General features: G+C 40.4%; 1 protein-coding gene across 2 annotated transcripts in view; it reads right to left on the bottom strand.

Moving 5' to 3' along the window:
* Positions 1–15,710, bottom strand: part of ccdc28b (coiled-coil domain containing 28B) — a 17,961-nt gene continuing 2,251 nt past the window's right edge. The window contains exons 2-6 of one of the 2 annotated variants that reach the window (XM_043719672.1): positions 9,961–10,165; positions 7,861–8,027; positions 4,922–5,076; positions 1,615–1,637; positions 1–466 (exon numbers count right to left, since the gene is read on the bottom strand). In XM_043719672.1, coding sequence (XP_043575607.1) covers positions 397–466; positions 1,615–1,637; positions 4,922–5,076; positions 7,861–8,027; positions 9,961–10,121 — 576 coding nt within the window. In that variant the 5' untranslated portion in view covers positions 10,122–10,165 and the 3' untranslated portion in view covers positions 1–396. Of the gene's footprint in view, positions 467–1,614; positions 1,638–4,921; positions 5,077–7,860; positions 8,028–9,960; positions 10,194–15,710 lie in introns of both variants that reach the window. The other variant, XM_043719671.1, reaches the window with a different exon arrangement.

Below are 15,710 nucleotides of genomic sequence, written 5' to 3'. Positions count from 1 at the left end.
GATCTCTCTGCACCTTCTCTGCGGCTGTAACACTGTATTCTGCACTCTGTTCTGCTAACCTTATGCACTTTGTATGGTATGATCTGCCTGTATAGCACGCAAAACATGACTTTCCACAGTATCTAGATACATATAATAATAAATCAAATCAAAAATATGTTCAAAATGACTATCAAGGCTGACATGAGTAATGACCACTAAGGTAGTTAACCCAGTGTGCAACTGTACTGTAGTGAACAGAAAGAGATGAAAGAAGGAGATAGAATTGACAATGCTCCCTATTAACAGCTAGTATAATGTCTGTTTCCCACTTTCAGTGTAAACATGACAAGTATGAGGAGTGCAATTCATTTTCGCTTCATCCAAGATTCGCACCAGTCTCATTAACCACAGTTTCTATAAAGTATGTGGTTTCGGCTCTTGGTTTTTTGGCAGTTCTTGATTTTCTGCTAAGTGTAGCTTTTGTCTGAATTTCTGCTAAGGATCATTTCTTCTTCACATATAAAAATCTAATATCCCTATTCATAGTTTAAAAGTCCCTTAAGCAAGTTCCCCAAATAGCTTAATAGGTGAATATACTGCTTTTTACAACAATGAGCCATACAGATCATGAGATCTCTAGTTGGTTCATGATTTTTTTTTTTTTTAAAAAGTTCACTTGCGCAACATGGGTGTTGCTGTCTTGGCATTTGATGCCTGTCCCTAGTTGCCATTGAGAGGTGATGGTGAGTTGCCTTCTTGAACCACTGCAGTTCGCATGCTGTGGGTTGACCCACAATGCCCTTAAGGGAGGGAATTCCAGGATTCTGAACCAGCAACAGTAAAGGAATGGCAATATATTTCCAAGTCAGGACGGTGAGTGACTTGGAGGGGAACTTGCAGAAGGTGGTGTTCCAAGTATCTGCTGCCCATGTCCTTCTAGATGGAAATGGCTGTCAGTTTGGAAGGTACTGTCTAAGAATATTTGGTGAATTTCTGCAGTGCATCTTATAGAAGGTACACACTGCTGCTACTGAGCATCGGTAGTGGATAGAGTAAATGTTTGTTGATCTGTGTTGACCGAGCAGATGCAGGTCATTGAATTAAGAATGAATCATTGACCTCGGAGGCAAATTTGCTGAACTGCATAAGGCAGAGAGTAGGGATAATGAGCAGTTAGTAGAATTGAGAGAAAGTGAGGACTGTAGATGCTGGAAAATCAGAGTTGAAAAGGGTGGTACTAGAAAAGCACAGCAGGTTAGGCAGCAACTGTGGAGCAGGAGAGTCGACGTTTTGGACATAAGCCCTTCATCAGGAATTGAGTCTTACAGGTTGATTTTGAGAGTTCAACTATTTGCTTTCTTTATTAATGATTCAGATGTTGGGCTAGAGAGCTTCATACAGGTAGTTCTCCTATAACACCGTAGTTGCGTTCCAGCAGGCCCTTTAATGTCTCTCCCCTTCCACTCCCCACAGATCTATTTGCACTTCCATTCAAGTCAACTTTTATCCACTGAAAATCAGGAAGTGCTGGAACTCAAATGAACAGCCAGCTGATTGTAACATAACAGCAAAGGCAATAGTTTGTCAATGTGCTGTAAATAATTAGTGACAAGAATCATTTGAAAAGGATACATTGAAGTACTAAGCTCTTCCAGCTGTAAGATAGTGAAAAATAATAAAGGTTAACACAATCAGATAACATATCTAGATCCACAATATAAAATGTCATTAGATACCGATACCAAATTAACAAATTAATGTGTCATGGAGAATTTTGACCACACTTCACAAAAGTTATCAATTCACTTCTAAAACAATTTTAAACAACTCAATTAATTTAATTAATTTGCTGTTATTAATACACCCACAGGGCATCTAGGATTGGCCCAGAAGTAGGGATACTACCATGGTGCCACAATAGCCCTTTCAAGAAAGTTATTCCTTGACCAAGAATCAAACCCAGATCACAGCGGTGACCATGCCAAACCCAATCCATGAGACCACCAGGAAAGCTTGAAAGAGTTATTCACTGACCAGGAAATGAATTGTGGCTTTGTTATGAATGTGCTGAATCCTAACCACTATAGGAGGAGATATATATTTCTCCAAATCTAAACTGGTCCTTTCTGCATCAGTTCTTCGTGATCTTTAAATGAATGGAATGTAGAAGTCAAAGGTTGGATTGGCATGTGTTTTAGAACAATCAGGTAAAAACAATGACTGCAGATGCTGGAAACCAGATTCTGGATTAGTGGTGCTGGAAGAGCACAGCAATTCAGGCAGCATCCGAGGACAGGCAAAATCGACGTTTCGGGCAAAAGCCCAGGGCTTTTGCCCGAAACATCGATTTTGTCTGTCCTCGGATGCTGCCTGAATTGCTGTGCTCTTCCAGCACCACTAATCCAGAATTTTAGAACAATCACTCCGCTGTAGTCCAGCTAGATAGGTAAAGCTTGGTACCTGAGTTCTTATAGTAAATTGTGAACTTAATAATAAAAAAAATCATTTAATCAATTGATTCTATGATTGTTTACAACTGATGTGTAAAGTAATCTTCAAGGCAAGGGCGTAATTGATATGTGGAGCTTGTTCAAGGAGCAACTATCGAGTGTCCTTGATTAGTATGTACCTGTCAGGCAGGGAGGAAAGGGTCGTGTGAGGGAGCCGTGGTTTAATAAGGAATTGGAATCCCTTGTTAAATGGAAGAGGGCGGCCTATGTAAAGATGAGGCGTGAAGGTTCAATTGGGGCGATTGAGAGTTATAAGGTAGCCAGGAAGGACCTGAAGAGAGAGCTAAGAGCAGCAAGGAGGGGACATGAAAAGTCCTTAGTTGGTAGGATTAGGGAAAACCCTAAGGCTTTCTATAGGTATGACAGGAATAAAAGAATGACTAGGGTAGGAATAGGTCCAGTCAAGGATAGTAGTGGGAAGTTACGTGTGGAGGCTGAAGAGATTGGGGAGACACTGAATGAATACTTTTCGTCAGTATTCAATCAGGAACAGGACATTATTGTCAATGTGAATACTGAGTCACAATTAAGTAGAATGGATGGCTTTGAGGTATGTAGAGAAGAGGTATTGGAAATTCTGGAAAGGGTGAAAATAGATAAGTCCCCTGGGCCTGATGGCATTTATCCTAGGATTCTCTGGGAAGCAAGGGAGGAGATTGCAGAGCCATTGGCCTTAAGTTTTATGTCCTCGTTGTCTACAGGAGTAGTGCCAGAAGACTGGAGGATAGCAAATGTGGTCCCCTTGTTCAAAAAGGGGAGTAGGGATAACCCTAGTAACTATAGGCCGGTGAGTCTCACTTCTGTTGTGGGCAAAGTCTTAGAGAGAATTGTAAGGGATAGGATTTATGAACATCTGGATAGGAATAATGTGATCAAGGATAGTCAGCATGGTTTTGTGAAGGGCAAGTCATGCCTCACAAACCTTATTGAATTCTTTGAAAAGGTGACGAAGGAGGTTGATGAGGGCAAAGCGGTAGATGTGGTATATATGGATTTTAGTAAGGCGTTTGATAAGGTTCCCCATAGTAGGCTACTGCAGAAAATACGGAGATATGGCATTGAGGGTGAGTTGGAGGTTTGGATTAGGAATTGGCTGGATGGAAGAAGACAGAGGGTAGTAGTTGATGGCAAAGTTTCTTCATGGAGTGCCGTCACTAGCGGTGTTCCGCAAGGATCTGTTTTGGGACAATTGCTGTTTGTCATTTTTATAAATGACCTGGAAGAGGGGTTAGAAGGTTGGGTAAGCAAGTTTGCGGATGAACCAAAATGAAAAACACTATTCTGAAGCCCCTACCTGAGTCACAGCCCTAGCATGGACATCCACATGGAGGTGACCAAATGTTCAGAGTATGTGGGTAGGGAGGCAGGATTGAATAGGAGTGGGGTGAGGCACAGTTTCCAGGGTGAGACGCAGGCAATAAAGCAGCTTCAGGCTCCATGATATGAGACTCAGCACGACTTCCTTCCACTTGTGTCTTGCTGGATCTGTGAAGGGTAGGCTAGCCCAGGTTGTGGAACAGAGTCACCTCGATGACACTTATTCAGCGAGTCGTGAGTTCATGGAATGCCCTGCCAGTAGCAGTGGTGGACTCTCCCTCATTATGGGCATTTAAGCGGGCATTGGATAGGCATATGGAGGATAGTGGGCTAGTGTAGATTAGGTGGGCTTGGATCGGCGCAACATCGAGGGCCGAAGGGCCTGTACTGCGCTGTATTCTTCTATGTTCTATGTTCTAACAAACGAAAACAGAGCAGGAAAATAATAATAAGGTAATGTGCTTTGCTGATGTTGATTAAGTGATAAGTGTAGGTTAGAACAACAGAGATAACAGACCTGCTCATCTTCTAAACAGACAGCAGATTGCACTTCTGAAAGTGCAATACTCCATCATTCCTGCAATACAGTGTCAGCCTAAATTACTGTGTTCAAATCCTTGAACATCAAACCTTCTTTCTGATTGTACAAGTGTTACCACATGTTTCATGGCTTTTTATGCACAAGATAGATCAGTGATAAGATTCTGACTTTAGTTACAAAACTGAGATGTTCTATTTCAATGGAAAACAAAAGTGCTCATATCACATATTTTTGAAGGTTTGGTAAGTTATAAAGCCAGGGAATAAAATTGTAAATATTTTCTAGTCTACCCATTCAGAAATGTTATTACACACATTGGAGCAGGCAGGACTTGAATAAGGGCATTGTAATTCAGAGATAAGGACACTGACATGCACCATAAGCCCCAAAAATTGAAGTTGTATGTTTCTTTCTCTAGAATCTAAAACTGACTTCATGTCAATCTAATTGAACTAATATTTCTCTGACATGTTTTAATCATCTCAACGTTATGTCTAAATGTTTTCAATTTGCAAAGAACTTCACAACAAACCCTCTCATTAGACACCAATTAAAATTTTCTTAAACTCACATTTGTCAGAAGCTGTTCGAGATTCCTGTCAGATGCATTTTTTTTCTTGTCTGCAGATAGCTCTTCCACATGACTGTCAAGGCTAAAATGTAAACGAGCCATTTTTTCTTGCATCTCTCTCACATGCTCCATCTGTTCAAAAGAGCACTCTTTTCCTAAAGAAAATGTAGCATTTTCACAATTGAGAAAAAGAAATTCATTAAACTGCAGCAGCTCATACTCCTGATTAAATTTGCTTCTGAGACCAATGAACTTCAACTTTGTTAAACTTCAGTAACAACCGTTAAATGGTTAAAGTTATTTCAACTTTGACTTCCAGTTGCCATGGCAACAAATTGCTTCTGAACTGGAACACAATTTACCGAGCTCATTAGCACTAAACACGATGGTTAAAATACTTTGTGCTGCCACATTCAGAGAATACTATACGGATAAAACATATTACCCATATGTTTCAGAATATTGTTTTTTTTTACAAAAAGCATACATTACTTTTGAAAAAAATTGATTTGTTTTAAAATAAATTTAAGACAAAAAATAGTTCCCCAAAGCAATTGTCCATCAATTGTTAAGATCCTCACAGCCAAACAACAGTTATACAACAAATAGATTCAACACTTTTATGAAATGAGGAAAGAAACATGCTCATCGAGTTTTCTTGTCTTAATAGAATCCAGTAATCCCATATGGAGACAGGATTATCCAATCCATGATGCCTACAGGGAAACAGTTTGGCAGTCCTCACTGTCACAGAGCTGTACCACATAAAAACAGACTCTTCAGTCCAACACATCTATGCCAACTAGATATCCTAAATAAATCTAATCCCATTTGCCAGCATTTGATCCATAGCCCTCTAAACCCTTCCTATTTCATATACCCATCCAGATGCCTTTTAAATGTTCTAATTGTACCACCCTCCATCACTTCCTCTGGCAGCTCATTACGTATACGCACCACCCTCTGCATGAAAAGGTTGCCCCTTAGGTCCCTTTTAAAGTTTTCACCTCTCACCCTAAACTTATGCCCTCTGGTTTTGGACTCCCCCACCCTGGGAGAAAGACCTTGTCTATTTACCCTATCCGTATCCCTTATGATTTTATCAACCTCTATAAGGTCATTCCTCCAGCCTCCGATGCTCCAGGTAAAATAGCCTCAGTCTGTTCAGCCTCTTCCTCTAGCTCAGATCCTCCAATCCTGGCAACATCCTTTCAAGTTTTACAAAATCCTTCCAATAGCAGGGAGGACAGAATTGCACACAATATTCCAAAAGTGGCCAAATCAATGTACAGCTGCAACTCCTATACTCAATGTTCTGACCAATAAAGGCAAGCATACCAAATGCCTTCTTCACTATCCTATCAACCTGCGACTCCACTTTCAAGTAACTCTGAACCCGCACTCCAAGATCACTTTGTTCAGCAAACTCCCCAGAACTTTACCATTAAGTGTATAAGTCCTACCCTGATTTGCCTTTCCAAAATGCAGCACTTTACATTTATCTAAATTAAACTCTATCTGCCACTCCTCAGTCCATTGGTCCATCTGATCCAAGTCTAGATTAGAAATGGTGCTGGAAAAGCAGAGCAGATCAGGCAGCATCCAAGGAGCAGGAAAAACAACGTTTCGGGCAAAAGCCCATGAAGAGCTTTTGCCCAAAACGTCGATTTTCCTGCTCCCCGGATGCTGCCTGACCTGCTGTGCTTTTCTAGCACCACTCTAATCTCGACTCTGATTTCCAGCATCTGCAGTACTCACAGTACCCATCAGGTCCAAGGACAATTTTGAATAGCAGTCTCTTGGATAAGGCACACGAAGCTCTGGTGCCTGGGAAAACCTGTATCAAGTCTTTACTGATTTCAAGAGAGGAGGCACAGAAAACTTAGAAAAACTGTGACAGAAAGAAAAGGTGTCAATAATTTGCAGTTACACAAGGTTTTAATGTAGAAAATGTTTCAGGGTACATGGAAGAGAAAACATAAAAGGATGAGTTGTCAAACACAGTGGGAAAATGAAGAGAGGTGACCAAAAAGCTCAATTAAAAAATGTTATTAATTCTGTTTTAAAAGTTTCAGGGGGATAGAATGTTTCAGGAGAGAATCACAGAGTCAAGCTGAGCAATTCACCATCAATCTTGTACAGGGAAAAAATACATATATCAGGCAGGAGCACATCAGACCAAAATTGACTGGGAGACACAGGGAGCAAGACCTTAGAAAAAAATCGGAATCAGTAGGAATAGAAGGAGGAGGTTACTTGGCCAATCAAGTCTGCTCAAACAATAGGGAACGAAATAACGAAACCAGGATTGAAAATTGAAGGTATTGGAGGAAAGCAAGTTAATAAGTGTGCAAGTACACATGATTAGTGATCAAATTTACATTTTATAGAAGGTGGGGGGGGGGGGGGGATAGAGAGGAAGACAGTAAACAAGATGTTAAAGAAACCCTGAGTCTAAAACTAGCAAAAGTATGAACAACGTATGAGCAGCGGCAAAGATAAGGAAAAGAGACAGACATTGTTATCGAGGCTATGGTAGTACTAAGTGCAAATAATAATCGAGAGGATCTGGGTTAAAACTGGAATGAAAAATTGGGGCACGTATCTATTTACTTTAAAAATGTCCAGACAGCCCAATGATTAGTTAGCATCTCATGCTCCTTCAACAATGTGACAGACCTGCAGAAAATATTGCCAAGTTGGGAAACATAGGCTTCATGTTCATGAAAGAAAGTGCTGTTCACAATGTCAGTGCAGTACTGGTGAAAAATCATTGCAGACTTCCTAATGCAAGTTAAGCCACAATATTTCAGTTGCCAGGTTTCAAGATATTCACAATGTTACTTTCACCATCCGCATATGTATTTTAATAATCATGTGAATTGACTACATTACTTATTACATTTGGATGTCACATTTCCTTCATTCAAAGAACTCACCAAATGCCTGTAACTTCCCAGAGTGGAAATCATTCAGCAAATTCAACAAGCCACACTCCATCTCTCTCACATCAGAAACATCCGTCAGGAATGAATGTTGAATTGGAGCTGGTTTTGTCATCTTTCCAGTTTGCTGCGGTGGTTTCACTTTATCTTTATTTGTTCGGCTCAAATGGAAATTTAAAAAAATTAATTGTAAATTTTAAAAGATCATTTTACTCATAATATCAACTATTTCATGCTCATGAAATGATATTGGCTTTTTAAAAAAAATTCTTAGAATGTTTCAGTGTAGTTGTTTGTGACAGGCTGAGTAGGCAAAAGAATGTCAGATGCAGTGTGTTGTGGATAAAAGTAAGGTTATCCATGTTGGTTGCAAAAGTAGGAAGGGAGATTATTATTTGAATAGCTGTAAATTGAAAGAGGGGAGTGTGCAACAAGACCTGATGTCCTTATGCACCAGTCTCTCAAAGTAATCATGCGGGTGCAGCCAGCAGTAATGAAGGCAAACTGTATGCTGGTCTTCATAGTGAAATATCTGAGTACAGAAACTTGCTGCAGTTACAAAGGGTATAGCCACACCTGAAATGTTGTATGCAGTTTTGGTAACCTTATCTGAGAAAAGATGTTCCTGCTATAGAGGGAATGCAGCGAAGATTTACGAAATTGATTCCTGGATACCACGACTGATTGTATGAGGAGACTGAGTCAGTTCAGATTGTATTTACCAGAATTTAGTAGAGTGGGGGAATCTCAAAATAACCTATAAAATTCTAGCAGGACTAGATGCAGGAAGGACATTCCAGATGGTGGGAGAGACCAGAACCAGGGGACACAGTTTAAAGATAGGGGGTAAACCTTTTAGGACAGTGTTGGCACTGATTTCATTGAATTCTAGGAGCAGTCATTACAGTTTTATAAGCTGTTGCATTGTTTTGAAACTTTGGGGCTAAAAAAGATCAAAACAACGGCACTTTAAAAAAAGGACGAAGACAGACAAAGGGCAATGACCACATGGGCAGTGATTCAAACAGAGAAAGAAACATACACTGCTGTCTGACTCAGCAGTAACCTGCATAGCTGCTGCCTTTGCTGACAGTTTCAGTGCATTGAGTAGAGGAGTTGAGAGGTCATGTTGGAGCTATACAGGACATTGGTTAGGCCACTGTTGGAATATTTCATACAATTCTGGTCTCCCTGCTATAGGAAGAATGTTGTGAAACTTCAAAGGGTTCAGAAAAGATTTACAAGGACGTTGATCAGGGTTGGAGGGTTTGAGCTATAGGGGGGAGGCCGAATAGGTTGGGGCTGTTTTCCCTGGAGCTTCGGAGGCTGAGGGGTGACCTTATAGAGGTTTATAAAATCGGGAGGGGCATGGATTGGATAAATAGACAAAGTCTTTTCCCTGGGTTGGGGGAGTCCAAAACCAGAGGGGCAACTTTTCACGCAGAGGGTGGTGCATGTATGGACAGAGCAAGTGGTGGAAGCTGGTGCAAATACAATATTTAAAAGGCATCTGGATGGGTATATGAATAGGAATGGTTTAGAGGGATATGGGTCAAATGCTGGCAAATGGGTCTAGATTTATTTAGGATATCTGGTCGGCATGGATGAATTGGACCAACGGGTCTGTTTCCGTGCTGTATATCTCCATGACTCTATGACTGAGAGGAGGAGAAATTTCTTCACTCTGACTGTTGTGAGCCTGTAGAATTCACTGCTACAGAAAGTGGCTGAGGCCAATACATTATGTGTCTTCAAGATGGAGGTAGATACAGATTTTGTGGCTAAAGGTGGAATTAGGGTATTGAGTTCAATGATCAGCCATAATCAAAATGAATCGCAGAACAGGCTTAAGGGTTCCATGATTGTCTATTTCATTAAAGATAATGCTAAAATACCCATCATCAATGGAGTTTCTTCATAAAATAGGTCACTACATCAAGCTTAATTGCTTGTACTGTAAAGACTCATTCCTGGTGACAGATCAGCAAATAATATCTAAAATAATCAATCAGTACTAGATTATAGACAGAAACATTACTTTACAATGGAAATGTCAATGGAATTGGAAATTATATGAACTCGTTTGATACCAACCTTTTCAACTTTGATCTAAGTTTTGGTGAAGGAGGCTGAGGTAAAGCAGAGGTGAATGTTGCACTCTTACTGGTTGGCACTGAAGATTTCTTGGGGTTACCTAGTGGAGGCTGCTGATTTAAAGTGACCTTTGGGCTTCTTTTCTTTCTCTTCTCTTCCATTCTCAGTTGTTCCACAGTTGGTGTCAGATCAAACCTGAAGTGGGCTAGTTCATCATATTCATCTTTTTATAGCTTAAGCCACAGAAAATTTAATTATTTTATCATTATTGCATTCATTATATATTTAATTTATTTTGTGAAGAATACTTGAAAGGATAACATATTTATTGTAAAATTTGTATGAAAAGTTAATACATTGTAACCTCTCCAGTCCGGAAATGTCTCATACAGAAACACCAATTGTAGAAAATAAAAGATCTTCTTGTGGTCACTATTTTCTAACAAAATTACTACAATAATTTGTGTATCCTCCACAGTGATGGCGAAGCAAAATATTTGTTCACTTCAGACACCATTACTATATTTTCTATATTAGCTCCCCATTCTTTCTCTCCAGAGGACCAACACTTACTTTACTCCCTCATTTCCTTTCTAAATACCTGGATCCGTTCATAATCTAATTTCTTCTTTATATTTTTTAAACACTACTAATCATCTGATCTGCCTCTCATCTTTGTGTAGTTATTCACATTTTGCTTAAGTTTGACATTTTGCCTAACTTTATTGATTACTGAAATAACTCCACAGAGGCCGGAATTCCTTGACTTTTGTACTGCCTCTTTAGAGTGTCAGTCAGTATATCTGATACTCCCCTTTTTATCTGCATCAGGGCTCCTAGATTGGACCAGATTAATAGCCCCAATCAGGGAACTCATATTGTACATGGTTCAGCCGATTGACATTGTTACAATCACTACAATTACCATGAATCTTGGGTCTTCCCTTTAGAATTTTTATTTTCAGTGAGAATATACCTATTCTGAGTATTCTGAGATATCCCCATAATTATCTGCAACTAAGTTTTTATTCACCTATCCCCAACCTAGTATGCTGGTTCAGATCAACTAGATCAGCTTTAATACCAACACTGTTGTCCTTAGTTAGGTTTAATATATTGGTTATTGTCCCAGTCTTCTCCCTTTGAAATTAGATGTAAAATTGAATCATATTGTGGTCACTACTGACTAGGATTGCCTTAACTGAGAGGTCATTAATTAATCCTGTCACATTATTCAATATCAAGTCTAATAGAACCTGTTAGTTCTACAATGAGCTGCTTCAGAAGCTATGTTGACAGTATTCTATTAAAAACTACTACTGTCAATCTGATTTTCTCAGTTCACATGTAGATTAAAGGCATCCATAATTATTAGAATCCCTTCATCATAAGTACTCAATATTTTTTGTATACTTTGTCCTACATTACAGTTATGGGGGAGGGGGGTGCTGTAAACCACTCCCATTAGTGTTTTATTTCTCCTATTATTCCTCAACTCAACCCAAATCAATTCCACATGCTAATCTCTTGAAAATGCGATCCATGATTAACAGCGCTACCTCTCCACTTTCACTTTTAACTTCCATTTTTTGTTGAACGTCATATCCCTTAAGACCATAAGACACAGCAGCAGAAATTAGGCTATTCAGCCCATCGAGTCTACTCCTCCATTCAATCATGGCTGATACGTTTCTCAACTCCATTCTCCCACATTCTCCCCTTAGCTCTTGATTCCCTTGATACTCAAGAACCGGTGTAATGGACAGCGAAGGGGGTTACCTGAGATTACAACAGGATCTGGACCAGATGAGCCAATGGGCTGAGAAGTGGCAGATGGAGTTTAATTCAGATAAATGCGAGGTGCTGCATTTTGGGAAAGCAAATCTTAGCAGGACTTATACACTTAATGGTAAGGTCCTAGGGAGTGTTGCTGAACAAAGAGACCTTGGAGTGCAGGTTCATAGCTCCTTGAAAGTGGAGTCGCAGGTAGATAGGATAGTGAAGAAGGTGTTTGGTATGCTTTCCTTTATTGGTCAGAGTATTGAGTACAGGAGTTGGGAGGTCATGTTGCAGCTGTACAGGACATTGGCTAGGCCACTGTTGGAATATTGGGTGCAATTCTGGTCTCCTTCCTATCAGAAAGATGTTGTGAAATTTGAAAGGGTTCAGAAAAGATTTACAAGGATGTTGCCAGGGTTGGAGGATCTGAGCTACAGGGAGAGGCCGAATAGGCTGGGGCTGTTTTCCCTGGAGCGTCGGAGGCTGAGGGTGACCTTATAGAGGTTTACAAAATTATGAGGGGCATGGATAGGGTAAATAGGCAAAGTCTTTTCCCTGGGGTCGGGCAGTCCAGAAGTAGAGGGCATAGGTTTAGGGTGAGAGGGGAAAGATATAAAAGAGACCTAAGGGGCAACATTTTCACACAGAGGGTGGTACGTGTATGGAATGAGCTGCCAGAGGATGTGGTGGAAGCTGGTACAATTGCAACATTTAAGAGGCATTTGGATGGGTATATGAATAGGAAGGATTTGGAGGAATATGGGCTGGCTGCTGGCAGGTGGGACTAGTTTGGGTTGGGATATCTGGTCGGCATGGACGGATTGGACCGAAGGGTCTGTTTCCATGCTGTACATCTCTATGACTCAGTCTTAAGATACTCAATGACCTGGCCTCCACAGCCTTCTGTGGCAATGACTTCCATAGATTCACCACTCTCTGGCCAAAGAAGTTTCTCCTTATCATCATTCTAAAGGTTTTCCCTTTATTCTAAGGCTATGCCCTCGGATCTGTCCTCCCAATGAAGGCACCTTCCCATCATCTACCCTCTCCAGGCCATTCAGTATTCTGTATGTTTAAAATAGATCCCCCCTCATCCTTCTAAACTCCACTGAGTATAGACCTAGAGACCTCAAACGTTCCTCATATGTTAAGCTTTTCATTCTTGGGACCATTCTCGTGAACCTCCTCTGAACACACTCCAGGGCCAGTATAACATTCCTGAGATATTGGGCCCAAAACTGCACACAATACTCCAAATGTGGTCTGACCAGAGCCTTTTAGAGCCTCAGAAGTAAATCCATGCTTTTTTATTCAAGTTCTCTCAAAGTAAATGCCTTCATAACTACTGACTCAACCTGCATGTTTACTTTGAGAATCCTGGACTAGAAATCCCAAATCTCTTTACACTTCAGATTTTGAATTTTCTCCCATTAGAGAATTTCTCTCATCATGCCTCTATTCTTCCGACCAAGTGCATGACCTTACATTTTCCCACATTGTTATCCATCCACCACTTCTTTGCCTACTCTCCTAACCTGCGGAAACCCTTCTGCAGCCTCCCCGCCTCCTCAATGCTACCTGTCCCTCTACCTAACTTTGTATCATCTGCAGAATTAGCCAAAATGCCCTTGAGGATCTAAAATTTGAATTAAGACTGTTGTCGGAAGCAATAAGTATATGTAGATTTTTATTAACCACAAAATGGCACTTCAATTTAAAATAACATAACAAAATGGCTCTAGTTTCTTTTGACACTGAACTTGAACTGATGCTTTGCTGAGTTACTTGCATTTAGAGATAAGAGAAAACAATGGAGTTTTCATAATATGAATCAGAAGACAGTGATTTGGTATTCGAACTAACCTTGAACTAGCAAGCATGGGATGATTTTGTGCATCAAACAATTTGTTTCTCAGGAAATATCATTGGATTAGTCTGCTGTCAATCATGTCACCACATTACAGTTGATTGGACTTGTAAGTAAGAACCCTTTCCCAGGAAATGTCATTGGATTAACCTGCTGTAAATCATTTCATTTTATTACATTGATTGGTCTTTTCTTGTAATTAAGGCTGTGCTGTCTCTTAAAAAAAAATATAAATAATGTGTAATTTTCAAATCTAATTGCGCCATTTGTCCACGGAACACATAAGCTTTTAACCCCTGTGTTGTTGGACAAAACTGCGCCAGACTGCCTTAATTTATTAAACTGGTAACCTTGCTTTAAACAGACCGTACTCCTAGTGATTCTTTTAACCGATCTTGAACCAAGACGCCCCTTTGAAGGGGTCCATATCTTCACCTTTGGTTCCTTCATCTAGATTGTTTATGTATAAAGTGAAAAGATGTGATCCCAACACTGAGCCTTTTGGAACACCACTTGTGTTCCACAGGCTGCCACCCTGAGAAAGACCCTTTCATCCCCACTCTCTGCTTTCTACCAGACAGCCAGGCTTCTATCCATGCTAGCACCTTGCCTCTGACACCATGGGCCCTTATCTTACTCAGGAACCTCCTATACATCACCTTGTCAAAAGCCTTCTTTAAATCCAGGTAGAAAACATCCATTGCCTCTCCTTGGTCTAACCTGCTCATTTCTTCCTCAAAGAATTCTAGCAGACTTGTCAGTCATGACCTCCCCTTAATGAAATCATTTTGATTTTGCCCTATTTTACCATATACTTGCAAGTATTCAGAAATCTCATCCTTCACAATGGATTCCAGGACCTTACCCATCACTGAGGTTAGGCTAATTGATCTGTAATTTACAACTTTTGCCCTACTCCCTCTTTAAACAGAGGTGTCATGTTAGCGATTTTCCAGTTCCTTGGGAGCCTCCCTGATTCTAGTGATTCCTGAAAGATCACCACTAATGCCTCCACTATCTCCCTTAAAACCCTGTGGTATAGTCCATCTGGTCCAGGTGATTAATTCACCTTCAAATTTACACATGATATGTAACTTGGAAGCATTGGGAGGAGAATAGTGGAGAACTTCAAAGGTGCATGAACAAGTCAGTAGAATCGTTGAGCAAGTAAGAGGTTAAATTTAATGCAGAAAAGTGTGAAGCAAATCACGTAAGCCGGATGAAAATGCAAAGACAATATAAAAGAAAGGGCATAATTCTAAAAAGGGTGCAAGAGTAAAAAGTCCTGGGTGATTACGTGGATAAATCACCTGAAGATGGCAGGTCTGACTGACAGAGCGGTTAATAAACCATACAGCATCCTGGGCTTTATTTACAGGGCATAGGTTATGAAATCAAGGAGGTTCGGTTGAATTAATGTGGACATTCGTTCAGCATCAACACAATATGGTGTCCAGTTCTGGAATGAATGCGAATACAATGTGCAGACAATATTCTTGAACAATTGTTACAGAATGAGGAATTTCAAGTTGCAGAGATAGACTGAAGAAACAGAGTCTATTTTGTTTGGAGGTGAAAATTAAGATACTCCCATTCTTGAGAGATTTGGACAGTGCAGATAATAAAGGACTATTATATAGCAAATCATAGAGTCATACAGTCATAGAAATGTATTGCATGGAAACAGACCGTTCGGTCCAATCCGTCCATACCGACCAGATATCCCAACCCAATCTAGTCCCACCTGCCAGCACCCAGCCCATATCCCTCCAAACCCTTCCTATTCATATACCCATCCAAATGCCTCTTAAATGTTGCAATTATACCAGCTTCCACCACATCCTCTGGCAGCTCATTCCATACACGTACTGCCCTCTGTGTGAAAATGTTGCCCCTTAGGTCTCTGTTATATCTTTCCCTCTCACCCTAAACCTATGCCCTCTAGTTCTGGACACCCCGACCGCAGGAAAAAGACTTTGTCTATTTATCCTATCCATGCCCCTCATAATTTTGTAAACCTCTATAAGGTCACCCCTCAGCCTCCAATGCTCCAGGGAAAACAGTCCCAGCCTGTTCAGCCTCTCCCTGTAGCTCAAATCCTCCA

The sequence above is a fragment of the Chiloscyllium plagiosum genome, chromosome 29 (genome assembly GCF_004010195.1).
Source record: "Chiloscyllium plagiosum isolate BGI_BamShark_2017 chromosome 29, ASM401019v2, whole genome shotgun sequence".
Classification (NCBI taxonomy): domain Eukaryota; kingdom Metazoa; phylum Chordata; class Chondrichthyes; order Orectolobiformes; family Hemiscylliidae; genus Chiloscyllium; species Chiloscyllium plagiosum.
This window is presented reverse-complemented; position numbering and strand designations above follow the sequence as displayed.